We start from the raw sequence: 17,541 nt of genomic DNA on the forward strand, positions 1-17,541 counted from the left end.
TAAATACTGTATACATTATTCTGTCCTGTAAGATTATATTTAAAGTAATAAAGATTGTACATACACTCATTCAATTAGCAGTTTTCCACAAATGCAAAATATAATGCAGTCAAAGTGTAAATCAAGGGCCAGGAAAAATAAATCACATGTATTCAGTGGTCACTTTGACTTAACGCAATGCTAGGCTTTAAATCCACTCACAGTCAGCACCGTCTTATTCCTGTGGCTTGACACGGTTGTTCCAAAAACCTGAAGAACAACATTTAAAACACCTTTAAGAGCACGTTTACAAAAGAAAAAATATTTCTAGCTAACCAGTGCAAAACATTTGACCTTGTGCTACGACGACAATAAAAAACACAGTTTGGACTTAATCTACATAACCGTGAGAGTCGTAATAAAAGCACAGTCTATCTTCTTACTTTGGCTGTATTTCCTGCTACTCCAGCCCAAAATGGTTTGACGATTTTGGCCATAGAGAGTGCGGCACTGTGGGCAGCCATCTTGAGTTTGATCCACTAGGACAATAGGTGGGGTTATTTTTGGCACACTTTTTTCTATTTTAACCAAGACTCACTGGCACATCCCATTATTTGTATTTTTGATCATTTGTTTTGCCATGTTGCTTCCGAAATCAAACCATTATGATTTAATCGATATATAATGTAATCGATGTCTACGAGTCCAGCAAAGATGCGGAAATCATTGCTGGTTACGTAATGTTCTTAGCGCAGACTCAGTGCAAGTGTTTTGCGAGTAGGCAGTATTTCCGGAAGACAAGCGAAATGATTGTAAAGTAACTGGTTATATTTGCCCACATTTATGAGGGAAAAAAAGTAATATACGCCTTTACTGTGTAAAATACACGTATTCGCTGGAAGTATGTACTTTAGTTGAGGGCTACAAATGAGGAAACAGCGGAAAAAGTAGGTAAACTTTACCGGTAGCTTGAGCTACGGCTTCTTTATCGCTAAAGCCAGTCGCCGAGAGAAAGCAACACTTGGACACGTCAGGTATCAGGTAGGTACAGGTATTCTTATTTTAATGACATCAGTTAAGTATGTTTAGTTTTCTTGTCATTTTACAGTTTAGAGTCTTATCTATCAGATAAGTATATTTAGCTATAAAATAGAATTATTATACTATATAAAATGTATATTAATAATAATAACTATTATATATATAATATATATCATATAATATTATATACTACATCATACTATTATATTATTATATAATACTGTATGTATGTAATTTATCCCAAATATATTTATAGATTCTTTTCAATGTTAGTACAGTGCAATCTATATATTCAGCTCTCATCCAAGACATAAAAACATAATTTACTTACAAAAAACAGTACACATTCCTGAGCAACAGTCAAATGTGTTATATATGATTAGAATATTTAAAGAAACAAGTTTAGATCAAGGTGAATTTTAGTTCTGATGCATTCTTCAGAGTAGTCAAGACCAACATTTGAATTCATGCTACTTCCTGTGATCAAACAGAAGGCAGCATCTTATCAAATGGTGGAGGAAATACACAGTCCCTCCCAGTGGTCTTATTCCCAGTCACTCCCTTCCTCAATATCTGGTAAAATAATTGTACGATTTTACAATTGTAGCAGTCTTAGGCAATGCAACGTGCTTGCTAAAATGGCATTGATTTCAGAAATGTACAGCGATCTAAGAGAACCTAACAAAATAGTTAAAAATGAGCAGGTTGTTATAGATTTAAATCAATGGATTTTTTTTTAAAGCTAAGTACACATGTGCTTCACATGTGGTGCCTGTTGTTTTGTGTAATTGGTCATGAAGAATGGAAACCTGTTTTTGAACAGGCCTCTTGGTAAAAAATGCACTGTGTACTGTATACACAAACCAACCACCCTCATGGAGTTTTTTTCTACTTTGTCTAGGTGGATGAGAGACCGAATCATGAGATTTACAGGTAGGTTTACATTAGGGATGCTCTGATCAGGGTTTTATGCTGCCGATACCGATCATCCAGGACTGAAATCGTCCGATAGCGATACAGATCACATGGATTAATGATACATTTTTCAATTTATTTATAATGAGTTCCTATTGGCCAGGGGTGCCGTATAAAGGGGAAATGTCAGGACAATTCCAAGGTCCCTTGACTGCCCAAGGATCAATAATAGGTAATTACGAATAAAGATAGTAATTCATTAATGGGGGGTAACGTGATTTAATGGGACCCAGAATTCCTGGCTTCACCCCTGCTACTGACTATATGATATGAAAAAACAAAGCATAAAATCGCCTTAATGTAGACAAAAACATCTATCTCTTTTTGAAGACAGCATATACACTTCTGATCAAAATCTTAAGACTAGTTGAAAAATTGCTAGAATTTGCATTTTGCAAATTTGGATCTTAATGAGGTTTTAAGTAGAGCTACAATGTGCAAAAACAAGAAGGGGAGTGACACAAAAAAACATTTGGAACTGATAATTTAAACAAAACAAAAAAAAAAATGAAATAGGTTGTTTATCACTTGATCAAAAGTTTAAGACTACAGTCTATAAAAGCCAAAATCTGCTAAAAAATTGTATTTTCTTTCAGGTATTCACAATGTCATGCCCTCGCTTTCTCTTTTTGAATGTGGTCGGATTGTGGAGCTGTGGCGCATAAGCAAGGCCTCTTGCAGCGTGCCATTTCTGCTGAGGTTGGGTGCAGTAAGAGAGTCATTCTACATTTTTGAAAGATCCTGAGCATTAGGCAACAAAAAAGTCAAGTGGTAGACCCAAATAAACACACCTGCGCTGAGCCGGAGGAGCCAGTTGGCTGTCCATCAAGGCACAGGGCGGTCTTCCACCCAAATTAACGCCCTTACTGATGCCGACTGCAGCGCAATAACCATCAGACGGCATCTGCCGGAAAAGGGCTTAAAACACAAAAAACAAATTCAAAGACCTCGTCTCCTTCAACGTCACAAAACTGCCCGTTTAGACTTTGCCAGGGAGCATCAAACATGAGACATTGAAAGGTGGAAAAAAGTTTTATTCTCAGATGAGAAAAAATGTAACCTTTACGGGCCAAATGGCTTCCAACTTTTCTGGCATGACTAGGAGATCCCACCTGAGATGTTTTTTCCCCGGCACAGTGGATGGGGGTCCGGCGGCTGCTTACGTGCAGATGTTGCAGTGGGCATCCCTCATGACTGAGGGCCCTCGTCTGTGTGGTAACAGCTGGGTTTTTCAACAGGACAACGCTGTAGTTCACAATGCTCACTTGACCAAGGACTTCTTCAGGGAAAATAACATCACTCTTTTGGACCATCCTGCATGTTCCCCTCATTTAAATCCCATAGAGAACATTTGGGGATGGATGGCAAAGGAAGTTTATAGAAATGGCGATCAGTTCCAGACGGTTGATGCGCTACTCAAAACATCATTAAGATCCAAATGTGCAAAATGCAAATTCTAGCAATTTTTCAAATGGGCTTAAGATTTTGATCAGGACTGTATCACTGGTGAAACTTACAGAGACTTTGGATGTGAGAGCACATTGGTGGAACTTCTGGGTACGTGAGAAAGCACTCGGCGAATTCGGTGTCTTCCGCTGCTGAGAAAGGCTGGTCATCTCATCCAATGAATTCAATTATTTTTTCGGGTTATTAGCATAGCCTTCTGACTGTCACTTACATACGCCCACATGGCTACTTTAGCTGCTGTTTGAATGATGATCACGCCGTGAGCCTCCAAAACTCACCATACTCCGTCAATTGTTTGTTCTTCAAATGCCGTATTAAAGCTTTTTTAACGTGCCACCCCTGCAAGATAGTTTCCGTGGCACATGTTTGCAGTTCCACACAGTAAGACATGATTTGTTATTGTTTTGTGGGAGGGGAAAATGGGAGGATGACGCTGCCAAAGATGTTAGTTAAGACAGTCAAGACACTATACTGCACGAAAGGATCGCTGTGGCTGCAATACTGATAGGCACAGGTGATCGGCTTTTGTGATCGACCTTGAAAAGCAAGTATTGGCACATGCCGATCTTGTAATTTTTCACGGAAAATGGCGGATACTGCTCAGTGGCCGATCGATCGGAGCACCCCTAGTTTAAATGTCACCAAATGGACACTTTTGTCTGGTGGTAAAATAAAAATGTATTTGACCCAAGTGGTTGTATTCTGTTTGTCTAAACAGGCCCAATGCGAGCTGTGGCAGTGCTGCTGTTGGTGGGACTCACCTGGCTGCTGGCAAACACCTTGTTTGGAGGAGGAAGCGGTTCATTTGTGCACCATTTCTTCAATAGTAAGTCCACCCATCGATCCATTTTCTATGCCGCTTATGTGTTTTCTCTTTACTGTAGATAAGCACATATATGATGCAGTACTCATCCAGAACAGAGTTGAAAATATTCCATCCCTAACACGTATACATGCAGTGTAGCTGACAGTATTGCAATCGCTACATTTCACATCGTTCACAATAGAAAGTCAAAAGACAAAGACAAAATAAAGACACATAAGTAATGATTAATTAATTAATAATTAATTGTTAGTTAATTTACGTAATATTTATTAACTATTAGTTACATAATAATAAAGGTACTCATTAATTAATTAAAAGTGAACAGATGAAAAATTGTAAACGGGACCATGTAGAGACAGAAATGATCTTGTGTAGTTTAGTTTAATAAAATAAAATGGCATAAACCTGTTCTATGTGAAAGGTATCTTTAAATTAATTACATTGTGATCTGGTGCTTTATAAAAAATAAAATAACTACCTACAATAACCCTTGGTATAATTTGAAACAATGAGTTAAGAGATCAAGATCAAGATCAAGATCAAGAGAGTTTTATTGTCATGTGCATAGTAAAACAGCAGTTATACCAGTTAACAATGAGAGATGACCTTTGTGTTAGATCCTTGGAGATTCTTAGTGTGGTAAATTGTGGTCATCTACAACCATACATAGGCGTGTCAGTTGTTAGGTCGATAATTATGACATCCTTGATAAATTGCCATGTGCATGTATGCGTGTGTTTCATCTGCTCGTCTCTCTCTGCCACACAGGCTGGATGACAAGAGGGCTCACTTTGCATCTGTCCGTGCGTTCTTTTGTGGAATGAACACGGAGAGTGGGCCCTCATCTCATTCAGCCTCTTTGTGGAGGCGGGGCGCCTAGTGAGTGGATACAGAGGGTTTAGCAGTGAGCTTCGTGAGGCAGCATACGCTAACATTAAGACGGCGCAGAAGCGATGGTTTTTGAGGCGAATGCCACAGCCAACGGCCACAATGTGGGAACATTTCGGTTTTAAACAGAATGAACACGGTGAGCACATGAACACAGACGACCGACGACAAAGTTTTCTCTAACTAACACCTAACTAACACCTAAAAATATCTCGTGTCTCAGTTTTAGTACACCGTCTCGGTTATTGTACGGCCAAACGGTGCACCTAAAAAAGTAGTCCGCGGAATGGAGTGATCAAACAAAGCATCAACATGTTGGTGACTCAGCCTCTCTGAAAAATATAATGGTTCTTTTAGAATTGGGACACTATATACAGATTCTGGACAGGGAATCATTTAATCATCTTTATTATGTGTGTGGGAGTGGTTTATTTGTACATAGAACGCACACAGAATGAAGAACAACAGATACAACTCTGTATCTGTCTCCTTTCCTCCTAATATGCAGTGGGTTATGCTTTGGTGAGGCATTGAGGTGCACTGTATATTTTTGAGTGTTAGAGTAATGTATGCTTTTTTTGTTAATACGGCTGCATAAAAAGTTGTAAGTGCCAGAACTTTGATAAAGAAGGTGAGAAACACTATTGAATTCAAGAAAGAACTTGTATCAAAATACAAAGGTAGTGTCTGTTCCAATAGGATTGGAATCTTAGGAATCTTAGAAACCTTTAACACATGTTGCGGGGGGATGGTTTAACTGAGACACATAACAGATAGTGACTGAGCTAGTGTGTGTAATGATGATTCTACCTACTGCTGAAGTTTACAATAAAGTTCAAGTTAGCCAGCATACAACTCTAACCGTCCACTCTTTGAAGCTAAGTTTGTATTGGAATAGAATAAAACAGCGACAGCATGGTTCTTTCGGCCCGTCCCCCCTGCCTTCACTTATGACAAGTCTTCAATAAACATAAAAGTGATGTTAAATATTAATTTATCCATTACATTCATCATTTACATGTATTTGTCTTTGTTTTCAGCATGTCAATAATTATTCTCCATAAAATACAGTATGTTTTGTGTTTATATTTTTGGGTGTCTGGAAAGGAAAAATTAGATTTAAATTATTTCTTAAGGGAAAAATGTATTTGGTTTTTGTACATTTCAGATTTCGTCTGATTTTGTAATGAATTAATCACAAAAACATGGGTTCCACTGCATTTTTTACAGTATTAGGGGCCAAAACATTAGCTAGACATTGTAGTATTATGCAGTGTAAATCTACAAGCACAATAGTAATATTTTATTCGATTAATACCTCTCTTAACAGCTCTCAAACGATTACTGACTCTTATTGGATTGTGCAGGAGTATCTAATACAGTGTCTCACTAATTGTGACTACTTAAAAGTATGACTAATTCACTTAATTTTTTTCTTGTTTCCAGGTGTTTCAGGTGAAAGTCGGGAACCAACACCTGGTATGTATAAGAAAGTCATTTTATTATCTGATCCATCTCTAGCAACATTCTGATAATGCAGCTTTTTATGTTTTTGTTCGTTTGTTTTAAAGCTGAAGTGCGACCACGGCGCTATAAATGTGGCCTTTCAGCACCATGCCCCACCAAACACCTGGCCTTCCGTCTGGTATCTGGAGCTGCCAATGTCATTGGGCCCAAAATATGCCTGGAGGATAAGATGTAAGATTCTGTACTGATAGTTTCCCTTGACTTCTCTAATCTTTTCATACCTCAGCCATATCAGTTTGATTTAGTTTGTTTCACACACTTTCTTTTTTCCCTCCTTTTTGTCCTCTGTGCTGTCTCCGTGTGGAGAGCTGAATGCAAGTACTATTTAATTCTGTCTGTCCCCTGTTCCTAAATTTTTTTCATCACGTTTATAGTATACAGGTATACAACATCTCAAAAAAGTGAGTACACTCCTCACATTTCTGCAAGCATTTTTATTACAGTACATCTTCTCTGTGTAGCAGTACAGGTTTACTGTTCACTGAAAATGTCTCAATCATTATTGTCTAAATAGCTGGCAACATAAGTGAGTACCAAGATAATTGCATTTTGCCAACAGTCAAGCATGGTGGTGGTAGTGTCAGGGTCTGGGGTTGCAAGAGTGCGGTGGATGCTGGGGAGCAGCGGTTCATTGAGAGAAGCATGAATCCAACAAGAAACTACCTTATGGCAGTTTTCCAACATAAGGAGCCTAAACACAACTCCAGGATGACAAGTGCCTTGCTGAGGAAGCTGAAGTTGAAGGTGATAGAATGGCCAAGTATGTCTCCAGACCTGAATCCAGTTGAGCACCCGTGTGGCATCCTCAACCGGAAAGAAGGTGTAGGAGCACGACTAGCTCCATGGTGTCATCACAGAGGAGTGGAAGAGGATTCCAATAACAAACTGCAGCTCTGGTTAATTCCATGTCCAAGAGAACAACAGTGGTGCTCTCACTACCTATGAACACTTTGGACACAATATGAACATGTTCAGTGTGAGGTGTACTCATGTGTGTTCCCAGCCATTTAGACAGTAATGGCTGTGCGTTTCGTCATTTTCAGAGGACAGTACATCAAAACTGCTATTCAAGCTGTCCACACTCAAATGTGAGGTGTGTATTCACAATTATGATATACTGTACAAACCTATTGTGTAGGTTGGTAAGAACCGAGGCGAAGAGGTGTTGTGCATTTGATTGTGTTTTAACCTCTCTATATTACTCTCTCACAGGTTATTAAGCAGTGTGAAGAACAACATTGGGCGAGGACTAAACATCGCTTTGGTGAATGGTACCATGACCCAATTTTTTTATGACTACAGTCGTCCTGCGTTTATTGCGGCTAATTAGTTCCAGACCCGACCGAGATAAGTGAATTTCCACAAAGTAGGATTCAATATTAATAAATTGAATATTTTCATAGTAAGAGCATAGAAAACCTTTTTAAATGACCTTCTAAATAGTGTTTACTCACACGTTAGATTGGACAGTGTACTACCTGCGGTGGCTATTGTCTCATCAATGTAACGTTACTGACACTGGTGACCAGTGTAGAATACTGCCGCTGTTTGTAGTTAAGGAGAGACTCACGATGCACTTCCATCGGGTTACGGGGGCTGCAGCCTAAACAGGGAAGATCCAGATTTCCCTCTCCCCGGCTACTTCGTCTAGCTCCTCCCGGCGGATCCCGAGGCGTCCCAGGCCAGTTGAGAGATATAGTCTCCAACGTGAACTGGGTCTTCCCCAAGGCCTTCTACCGGTCAGACGTGCTCTGAACACCTCCTCAGGGAGCATCCAGGAGGCATCCTGACCAGATGCCCGAGCCACCTCATCTGGCTCCTCTTAATACAGAGGAGCAGCAGTTTTACTCCGAGTTTCTCCCGGATGAAGATGCTTCTCTCTTTATTTCTAAGGGAGAACCCAGCCACCCTACGGAGGAAAATAATTTCAGCCGCTTGTACCCACGGTCTTGTCCTTTCGGTCACTACTCAAAGTTCATGACCTTAGGTGAAGGTAGTAAAATAGATAGACGGGGAAATTTACAGCTTTGCTTTTCGGCTCAGCTCCCTCTTCACCACAACGGACCGATGCAGAGTCTGCATCATTGCAGACGCCGCACCTCGCGTTCCACCCTTCCCTTGTGAACAAGGTACCCCAAGGTACTTAAACTCCTCCACATGGGGCAGGATCTCATCCCCGACCTGGATATGGCACTCCACACTTTTCTGGGAGAAACATGGACTCGGACTTAGAGGTGCTGATTCTCTTCCCAGCCACTTCACGCTCAGCTACGAACCAATCCAGTGAGAGTTGAAGGCTCGATGAAGCCAGCAGGACCACATCATCTGCAAAAAGCATAGACACAATCCTGCAGCTTCCAAACGGGAACCTCTCAACGCCCTGGCTGCGCCTAGAAAATCTGTCCATAAAAGTAATAACAGAATCTGTGATAAAGGGCAGCCCTGGCAGAGTTCAACCCTCACTGGAAATCGGTCCAACTTATTGCCGGCAATGTGAACCAAATGTCACAGATGGAACGAATTGCCAGAATTAGGTGGTCCGGTACACCATATTCCCGGAGTACTCCCCGCCAGTACCTGTCTCTGGAGTCCCAAGGGCCGATAGGACTCATACTTCATCTTAAGGGCATCCCACCACAACTCGTGTCCACCAACGGATTCTGGGACTACCACCACGACAGGCACAGACCACCTTATGACACATCTCCGATCAGCCACCTTGACAATGGAGGCACCGAACATGGCCCACTCAATGTCCGCCGTCTCTCTCGGAAAATGGTCGAAGCTCTTCTGGAGGTGTGAGTTGAAACTCCTTCTGTCAGGGGACTCCGCCAGATGTTCCCAGTAGGCCGCTCCAATGTCCAGGCCCTGAGCTGAGGGGCAACAAGAATTGCCACCCCTGCCCGTCACCTCTCACTACTGGCAACCCCAGGGTGGAAAAGTCCAGCCCCTCTTGAGAGGACTGGTTCCACAGCCCTTGCTGTGCGTCGAGGTGATTCCACCTATTTCTAGCTGGAACCTCGCGCACCAGCTCAGGCTACTTCTCCACCAGAGAGGTGACATTTGACGCGCTGAGAACTAGCTTTTGCTGGTGAGGATTGGACGGCCATGGTTCCCGTCTTTGGCTGCCACATAGCTCACTCTGCATCTGACCCCTTTGGCCACTCCCACGAGTGGTGAGCTCATGTAAGGGGGGACCCATGATGTTACTTCTTTGGGCTATGCCCGGCCAAGCCCCATAGGTGCAGGCACCAGATGCTCGCCATTGTTCCCCACCTCCAGGCCTGGCTCCAGGGGGGGGCCCCAGTGACCCGCGTCCAGATGAGGGAAATCTCGGTCCAACGTTATTTCTCTTCATTAGGGTCTGATGAGCCACTCTTTGTCTGGTCCCTCCCCTAGGACTTAGTTCCTAGGATCATTAGGACACGCACACTCCTCCACCACGTGGTGGCTCAGGAAGGAGACGATGCACTTCAATCGCTTTATTAACAAGCAGAGAACACATGCAGTGAACATTCACACAGGAGCTGCTGTCGGCCACTCTCACCTTATATTGGTATAATTTGTATTGTTTGTTCATTTAGACATTTTTTGCTTGAAAATACTTAATTTAGGCCAAGAATACGTGTAATTTTGCTTAAATATGCTTTTTTTTTACTAATAGGCCATATTCAATGACGAAACAGTGATCATTTATTATATTTATAAAATCCGTGATAGAGTGAGGGAGCGATGTTCAAACTGCGATGTAGTAAGGGCCGACTGTATATTTAAGTGTATTTTGAATTGTCACACACACTTTTTTGTTTTTTTTTCAGGGGTTACTGGGGAACTTCTGGATACAAAGAGCTTCGACATGTGGGCAGGAGGTAATGAAAGTTGATACTAATATAATGTAATAAGGGTGTCACGAGACACTCAGTTCATGAGACAAGACCGTGCATAAGATTGGGTCTATGAGACAAGACAAGTTTTTTCATTACTTTTAAGAAAAGTGCAATGAAAAAATATAAGGAAATATATGACAGTATTGCAATTTACAGTACTTATTTAATTTCTACTACGTTACACTCTTCTACACACAGTGTGTGTATGCTACTGGCCTCGCCTCCACCCATCAAGACAAATAGACTGTATGACTGACAAAAGGGATCACTTCATTCATGCCATTGTTCTATAGAAAAACACGCCAAGGCGCTGAAACCAATGCACAGAGTGAACTGCCTGTTTGGAGGCGGGAGATGAGGAAAACAGACACGCATGCACATGCAAAATTATTGAGTTAATTTTAATTTATTGTGTGATGAATGAATTTATATATTATGGTCCCAGGCCTAGTGCTCACAAGATGAGAAATCTTGTCACCTTATAATCTCGCGAGATCTTGTGACGAGATCTTTTGATACCCCTATAATGTGATGTAACAAATAAACATTGTGGTGTTTGTCCTCAGATGTTTCGGACCTGTTGAAGTTCCTGCGGCCTCTCCATGAGGGAACGCTGGTATTTGTGGCCTCTTTTGACGATCCAGCTTCAAAGTAATTATCCCGTATACTGTATATCACTACCTGTCCAAAACATCCACAGGCTATTTACTGTACATTTCGAAATTCTTTTATTTGCTAACTTAAAGGGATAGTTCAGATTTTTTGACATGAAGTTGTATGACGACCCCATCAGCAGTGTATTACATCAACAGTGACTTTTCCCCCACGTCGTCCCAGAACCGAGTTCTGGTTGGTTTTTGTTGTGGAGTAAGTTCCGGCTAGTTGCTGGGGTTAAGCGTTTTGCTTCTCAAACCATATGCGTTCAAAAGAGTACCCTAAATTCCAGTGTATAAGCTGCACCCACTAAATTTAGAGGAAAAAACAGATTTGTTCTTATATAACCCTCACCGGTGTATAAGCTGCAGGTGTGCACGTCATAAATTGGGATATTTTGTGCGCAGAAAGACGTTACACAAAAAGATTTTTTTAACTTTTAATAAAATAAATGCTTTTTTTTCCAAACAAAAGTGCGTCCTACACAGTGGTGCAACACTGTTGATTAACTGTGCAGAACAGTACACAGCTAGTTAAAAATAGTGCCGAATAGAGCATGTAACATAGAGCAGGTAACAATACACAGATAACAATAGCCTACCCTCCGTGTCAGAATTGAACAGCGTCCTAATTCCTTTGTCACACATGTTGTTGGCTCGCGCCTTCTTTCGGTGAGCTGTGTCCTTCACATGGTAGTAGTCCTACGTGAAGCTGCCATGTTTCCTTGTCTTGACAGCCAAATCCATTGCCATCCATCTTCTATGCCGTTTATCCTCAAATCCATTGCCTTTAACTTGAAAGCGGCATTTCATTTCTTCGTATATGTTCTATGTTGGAAGCTTGTCACTACAGGGTTGTCACTGCAAATGTGCACAACGTGTCTACATACTGGTACAGTAGGTGGTCTTATGCACCTAAACTTTGGTTGCGACCTGCCATAAACAAAAGGAAGAAGAAGAAGAACGCATCAACATTCCGGTACAGTAGGTGACGGTATGCACCAAAACGTTGGTTGTGACCCGCAATAAACAAGAAGAAGAAGAAGGCCTACATCCGGTCGTTTATTTTCGGTAGTCAGTGTTAGATGAATAGATAGATACTTTATTCATCGCCAAGAGAACATATAGTATAGTATATGTGATCGGATATGATGTGCCTGTGGCGCTACATACATTGCGTAAGGTTTACGTAGGGTCACTTGTGAAATTGCTGATTATACAATATTTCTGCTGGAGTTATCCTCTGGACTTCATAAGAACCACAGTAGAGTGAAACCTTTTGTGACCGCCCTTGAGTCATCATAGTGCGTGGAGCCCCACGGCAAATGCAGGTATGTGTCAACGCCACGTCCCCTCTTTTTTTTGTTTTCACTCAACATAACAGCCTTTGCAATCATGGCGGTATATTTATGGTGCTTATTGAATAATCCAAATCCAACAATGTTTCACATTTGATTTTAGTGTCAATTGTGCTCAACTGGAAATTGTGTAAACTGGAGTGTGTGCCTGCATAACCGGCTCCACTCAACGAGAGCAGAGGGTTAGCAAACGCCGAGAATGGTGGCTTTTTGGCGTTTTATTGTTGTTTCCTGAACTTTTTTTTGCTCTTATGATAGACTATCTTAGTAATAGCGTTTTCCGGAATATATATTTAAACGATTAGTTGTAGTTCTGAAGTATAGGAAATATCACAGATTAGAACATGACCACACCAATCATCATGGGAAATGTCGTTTTTAGCCACATATTAGCCGCACCGATGTATAAGCCGCAGGGTTCAAAGTTTGAGAAAAATGTAACGGCTTATACTCCGGAATTTACAGTAATACATTTGCATCACAAAACTGTTGCCTGTAATACAACTTCATGTAAAAAAATCCGAACTATCCCTTTCATTCTGTACCATTTTTTTGGGTCTCTTCTTTTGCCTCACCCTCTTTATACTACTCCATTGGGTTCCCCAGAGATTAATTTGGGCCCATATAAATTTTCATCTTTATATATTTTTCATAGTTTTTTTCATAGTTATCAACTGTCTATCAACTAAACAGCTCTAATCTCTATGTGATACATGAAGTGTAACATAATAAGCATGATAATTGATTCCTTTATAGTCCTTGAGCGCATACATTGTAAACAGGTCGTAAAGTGTTTGAATAACTAAGTTGATATTGCAGATTACTTCTATTACATTATTAACATTTATTCTAAAAAGGCTCAGGCAGATCTGTGAGAACACACGGAGTAAACATTGTTCTCTCGCCTCCGGTGGCAGGTTGAATGACGAGTCTCGGCGACTGTTTGAGGAGCTTGGAAGCACGGTTGTGAAGGAACTGGCTTTTCGGGACAGCTGGGTGTTTGTTGGCGCCAAGGGCATCGAGAATAAGAGTCCGTTTGAGCAGGTACTTGTACTGTATTTATTCCTGAATTGTATAGTGCTTATTTTGGTACTTTAAAAAGTCACAGTATAAAGTCACAAAATGATTAAACTTTTCCCACAGTGGTTATATTGCACTGAATTCAATTCCTTTTTATATGTATAGCTCCAGTTGAAACGTTATCTCAAGCTACCTCTCATATGGACCAGGTTTATGACCTCCAAATTGTAAAGAGTGCAAAAGAAGAAAAGGTCTTCCAGTTGTCATGATTTAAACAAATCTCAATATCAGAGTTGCAAGTGGTTCCTTGCTCTTCAGCCATGACACAGAGACCTTCTGGAAAAACGTGTCTCAAAGGTTGGGCAAGTAAGCAAACAACAGAAGAGGCATTATGATAATGATGGTAATTTTAAGATAATGCTGATCACTGAAACTGTCAACTGTCGAGCAGCTAAAAATATATCCTTTTTTTATTACAGACAACCAGTTATTTCACTGATAATGAAAAGATGATCAAAAAAAAGATCATTTTGCCTTTGGCTCTGTTCACACTGCAGGGTATGATGCCCAATTTGGAGTTTTTATTAAAATCCAGTTTTTTATGTGGTCGTTCACGTTACAAAAAAATGTGACTTGTCAATGTGAGCGCAAAGCGTCCGGGAAGTGAAGCACATGCGCAAACGCATGCCATCACACGCTTCTGCGGCGTGTTTACGCAAGTAAACAAACCTCAATTTGTGCTCTCCTCGGCGTGCTTGTGGCAGTTTCAAAGATTTTGTGCAACGGGAGTCAAAAGAAATAGGGCAAAACGTTTGGCTGCTTGCAGTCTGTGGTGAACTTGCTGTGACGTCTGTTCCGAGGAACGTCGAAGCCAGGAGTGGTGGGAAATAGACATAAGCCACTTCAGTGACACTTTTTTGAAATAATTTTTGGATGACAAGAATAACTCTTGCGTACATCGGTGAGTATCTTTATCCAAGCCTCTGTAAGCACAGCAAAACACACATTTTGATGGCGTATAGGTCGGATATATGCGATATATACATAACAGATTTACAGTGGTGTGAAAAAGAGTTTGCCCCCTTCCTCATTTCTTATTTTTTTGCATGTTTGTCACACTTACATGTTTCAGATTATCAAACAAATTTAAATATTAGTCAATGACAACACAACTGAACACAAAAAGTAGTTTTAAAATGAAAGTTTTTATTGTTAAGGGAGACAAAAAATCCAAACCTACATGGACCTGTGTGAAAAAGTGATTAAAAAAGGAAAAATAAGAAATCAGGAATGGGGCAAACACTTTTTCACATCACTATATATCTACATACAAATGAGGCCTGAGTTGCATTTGAAATATCGGAATTGCACTGTTCACACTGACATGAAAAAATCAGATACAGGTCACATGTGAGCAAAAAAATCGAAATTGACCTGCAGTGTGAACATAGCCTTTGATTTTGTTTTTAAAAATATTTGAATAATAGGGCTTGTCTTAAATTCATACTTGTCTTATGTTTAATCAATACTGATATAATTCCCCCAGGTGCTGGCAGCCCATGCCACACCACAGCTACTACTAATATTTATAAGATTGCTCCTACTTAAAAGTAGTACGTGAACTAATTAATAGCAATAATAATAGCAAATGTGAGTGCGTTGTTTGCTGCTGATCTGGAAGAAGGAGCACCAGCACCTACTACAGGGGAGAGAGAAAAATATGCTAGTAACAATCTACTGTATATCTCAATTTTGTTGACATCTGATCTGTTTGGTTTGGTTGTTCTCATTAGCGTATGAAGAACAGTAAGATTGGCAACAAGTACGAAGGTTGGCCCGAGTCTCTGGAGATGGATGGCTGTATTCCCTTGAGGCCACCCCTGGAAAGTTAATTCAGTCCTCGTCCTGTGAGGTAACTGGTTGAGTTACATCTGACTGACTGTTTGAAAGCTCTGGAGCTATGACTGAAACCATCCTATTTTCTCTCGTGGCTAAGACATGAGTAAACCTGACATATGAAGTACTAAATGTAGAAATGGTTATGAAAGACTTTCCGAGTTTGTGATCCATGTTTGAGCGAAAGTAATATAGAAGCCATTTGAGTGTGAGATTCTTAAAGGGAAACTTCAGGGGTGAATTGCATGATGACAAGTGAAACAAACATGAAGCTGGAGTAGGTCTTCCGAAGCTGTTCAGAGAAAGTGAATAGATTTCCTCTTTGATAGAAAGCTGCAAAAGTTCTAGAAACTTGCACCGTGTCCTACGTTCTCCCAAAACTCATGAAGGCAATGAGTAAACATAATCAGCTGAAGAAACATTTGCGGTACTGCAGAAGCTTAAATGTAAACACCATATTTTATATTCACTCTAAACATTTAATGCTGTGACAATTATTTCTGTGAAATTATACATAATAGTAGCAGCCATTGTTTTCTTAGAACCCAATGCACTACCGTACTGTTTACAAACGTCGCTTTACAATTCAGTTGTTTGACTTTGATATAAACGACAGTGGTACCTTGGTTAAAAAAAAAAAAACTTGGGAAAAAAATTGCCAAAAATATGTCGTGGTTTTTGAACATTATGCATCATATCATTATGCATCATCGAATGCCTCTGTAGTTCTTTTCTAACTAACAGTTGGACTTTTTTATTGAGTATGGCTGCAAAATAACGCACCATCGGGCCAAAAAAAGTTGCGAGTGCCAGCACTTTGACAAAGGTGAGAAACACAGAAACAAATATTAAAAAAGAAGTCCTAGAAAAACACGAAGGTGGTGTCCATATGGCTCTCCCTTCCCCTCCTCCCTCTTCGCTCATCGCCGTCTTTGCCAACAAGCGTCTACACTAAAGGTAAAAGTGATGTTAAATGTCAATTTATCCATTTGATTTGTATTTGTATCTGTATTTCACATTGTTTTTGGCATGTAAAACTATAATTATTCTCAAAATGTGTTTTGTGTCAATATTTTTGGGTGTCAATATTATGGAAAAAATGAATTTGGTTTTTACAGTTACTTTTTCGGCTGACCCTTTGGAACAGATTAGTAATGAAAACCGAGGTACCGCTGTATTTATCATAATGCACAACACAGGAAGTTTGTCATGTGAGTTTGGTGCAACACTGCTCCAAATTTTAATAATATCTGATGCTGGTTTGTATTTGTCCACTGTGTTGTTGTTTGTTTGACAATGTCGCATATATGTGTGATTTTTTTAAATTTTTTTTTTATGTTGAATGTATCTACAATGTCTCATGTGTTAGAATTATTTAAATGCACAGAAATAATATTATTGCTGTTTAATATGTATGGCAAGAAGCATCTGGTTTTGTCTGCATTTATGTGATGACAGTTTTATACAAAGCTTTGTTTGTGGAAAAAAATGTTTCTCAATAAAATAATTGCATGTTTTTTCCGTGTAATTCAATTACTAAAATAATAACTAAAATCCACCAGAGGGAGTCAAGAGTCAAAGTCTCATCGGGGTTGTTCGGTTCATCACGCTTGAAGCGATTATTTTGAATATGAACATGTGGGATCTTGCATATTAAGAGGTTGTATGAACGGGTACAATGCACACGTTAACAATGTATTCACCGACAGCACACAATGTGGTTGCTTGTCGAATAGTTCTGCAACGGAATGTTAACAAATCAGTGGGCCATGATAATATGGTGCCTTCAAGGGCGTTAGGGAAAAATCGTAATTTCTCAATTATCGCTGAGCAGTGCTCAAAAAGTAAGACGATTTAAATTTGTATTTTGAATGCTGCTGATGTTACATTCGCTAGGAGGTTATGTTTTCATCTTTTGTGAAATTGTTTGTGTGGCGATTCATTTCTATATACAGTGGAGGAAATAATTAGTTGATCCCCTGCTGATTTTGTTCAAAGATATGAACAAACAGTCCAGACGTTTT

The 17,541-nt window shown here is 40.1% G+C and overlaps 2 protein-coding genes across 2 annotated transcripts in view; one reads left to right on the plus strand and one right to left on the minus strand.

The window, feature by feature from the left end:
• idh3g (isocitrate dehydrogenase (NAD(+)) 3 non-catalytic subunit gamma) overlaps nt 1–720 on the minus strand; it is a 7,299-nt gene extending 6,579 nt beyond the window's left edge. Inside the window, exons 1-2 of the mRNA XM_054783785.1 lie at nt 423–720; nt 202–249 (exon numbers count right to left, since the gene is read on the minus strand). Of these exons, the coding sequence (XP_054639760.1) occupies nt 202–249; nt 423–503 (129 nt within the window). The 5' untranslated portion in view covers nt 504–720. The remainder of the gene's footprint in view (nt 1–201; nt 250–422) is intronic.
• On the plus strand, nt 664–17,026 carry fam3a (FAM3 metabolism regulating signaling molecule A). Its single transcript, XM_054783798.1, has 10 exons — nt 664–1,020; nt 1,922–1,953; nt 4,181–4,288; nt 6,623–6,655; nt 6,748–6,874; nt 7,916–7,974; nt 10,522–10,572; nt 11,157–11,241; nt 13,519–13,645; nt 15,415–17,026. The coding sequence occupies exons 2-10, from the start codon at nt 1,926–1,928 to the stop codon at nt 15,511–15,513; spliced, it is 717 nt and encodes a 238-aa protein (XP_054639773.1). The 5' UTR covers nt 664–1,020; nt 1,922–1,925; the 3' UTR covers nt 15,514–17,026.
• The last annotated feature ends 515 nt before the right edge of the window (nt 17,027–17,541 follow it).

This window comes from Dunckerocampus dactyliophorus, chromosome 1 (assembly GCF_027744805.1).
Source record: "Dunckerocampus dactyliophorus isolate RoL2022-P2 chromosome 1, RoL_Ddac_1.1, whole genome shotgun sequence".
NCBI lineage: Eukaryota > Metazoa > Chordata > Actinopteri > Syngnathiformes > Syngnathidae > Dunckerocampus > Dunckerocampus dactyliophorus.

What these genes read in the sequence shown, in the direction of transcription:
- fam3a (XM_054783798.1), top strand. Translation starts at nt 1,926, where the DNA reads ATGAGAGACCGAATCATGAGATTTACAG. An exon ending in ATATGCCTGGAGGATAAGAT is followed by an intron (nt 6,875 to 7,915) that starts GTAAGATTCTGT and finishes ACTCTCTCACAG; the next exon opens with GTTATTAAGCAGTGTGAAGA. An exon ending in TTTGACGATCCAGCTTCAAA is followed by an intron (nt 11,242 to 13,518) that starts GTAATTATCCCG and finishes CTCCGGTGGCAG; the next exon opens with GTTGAATGACGAGTCTCGGC.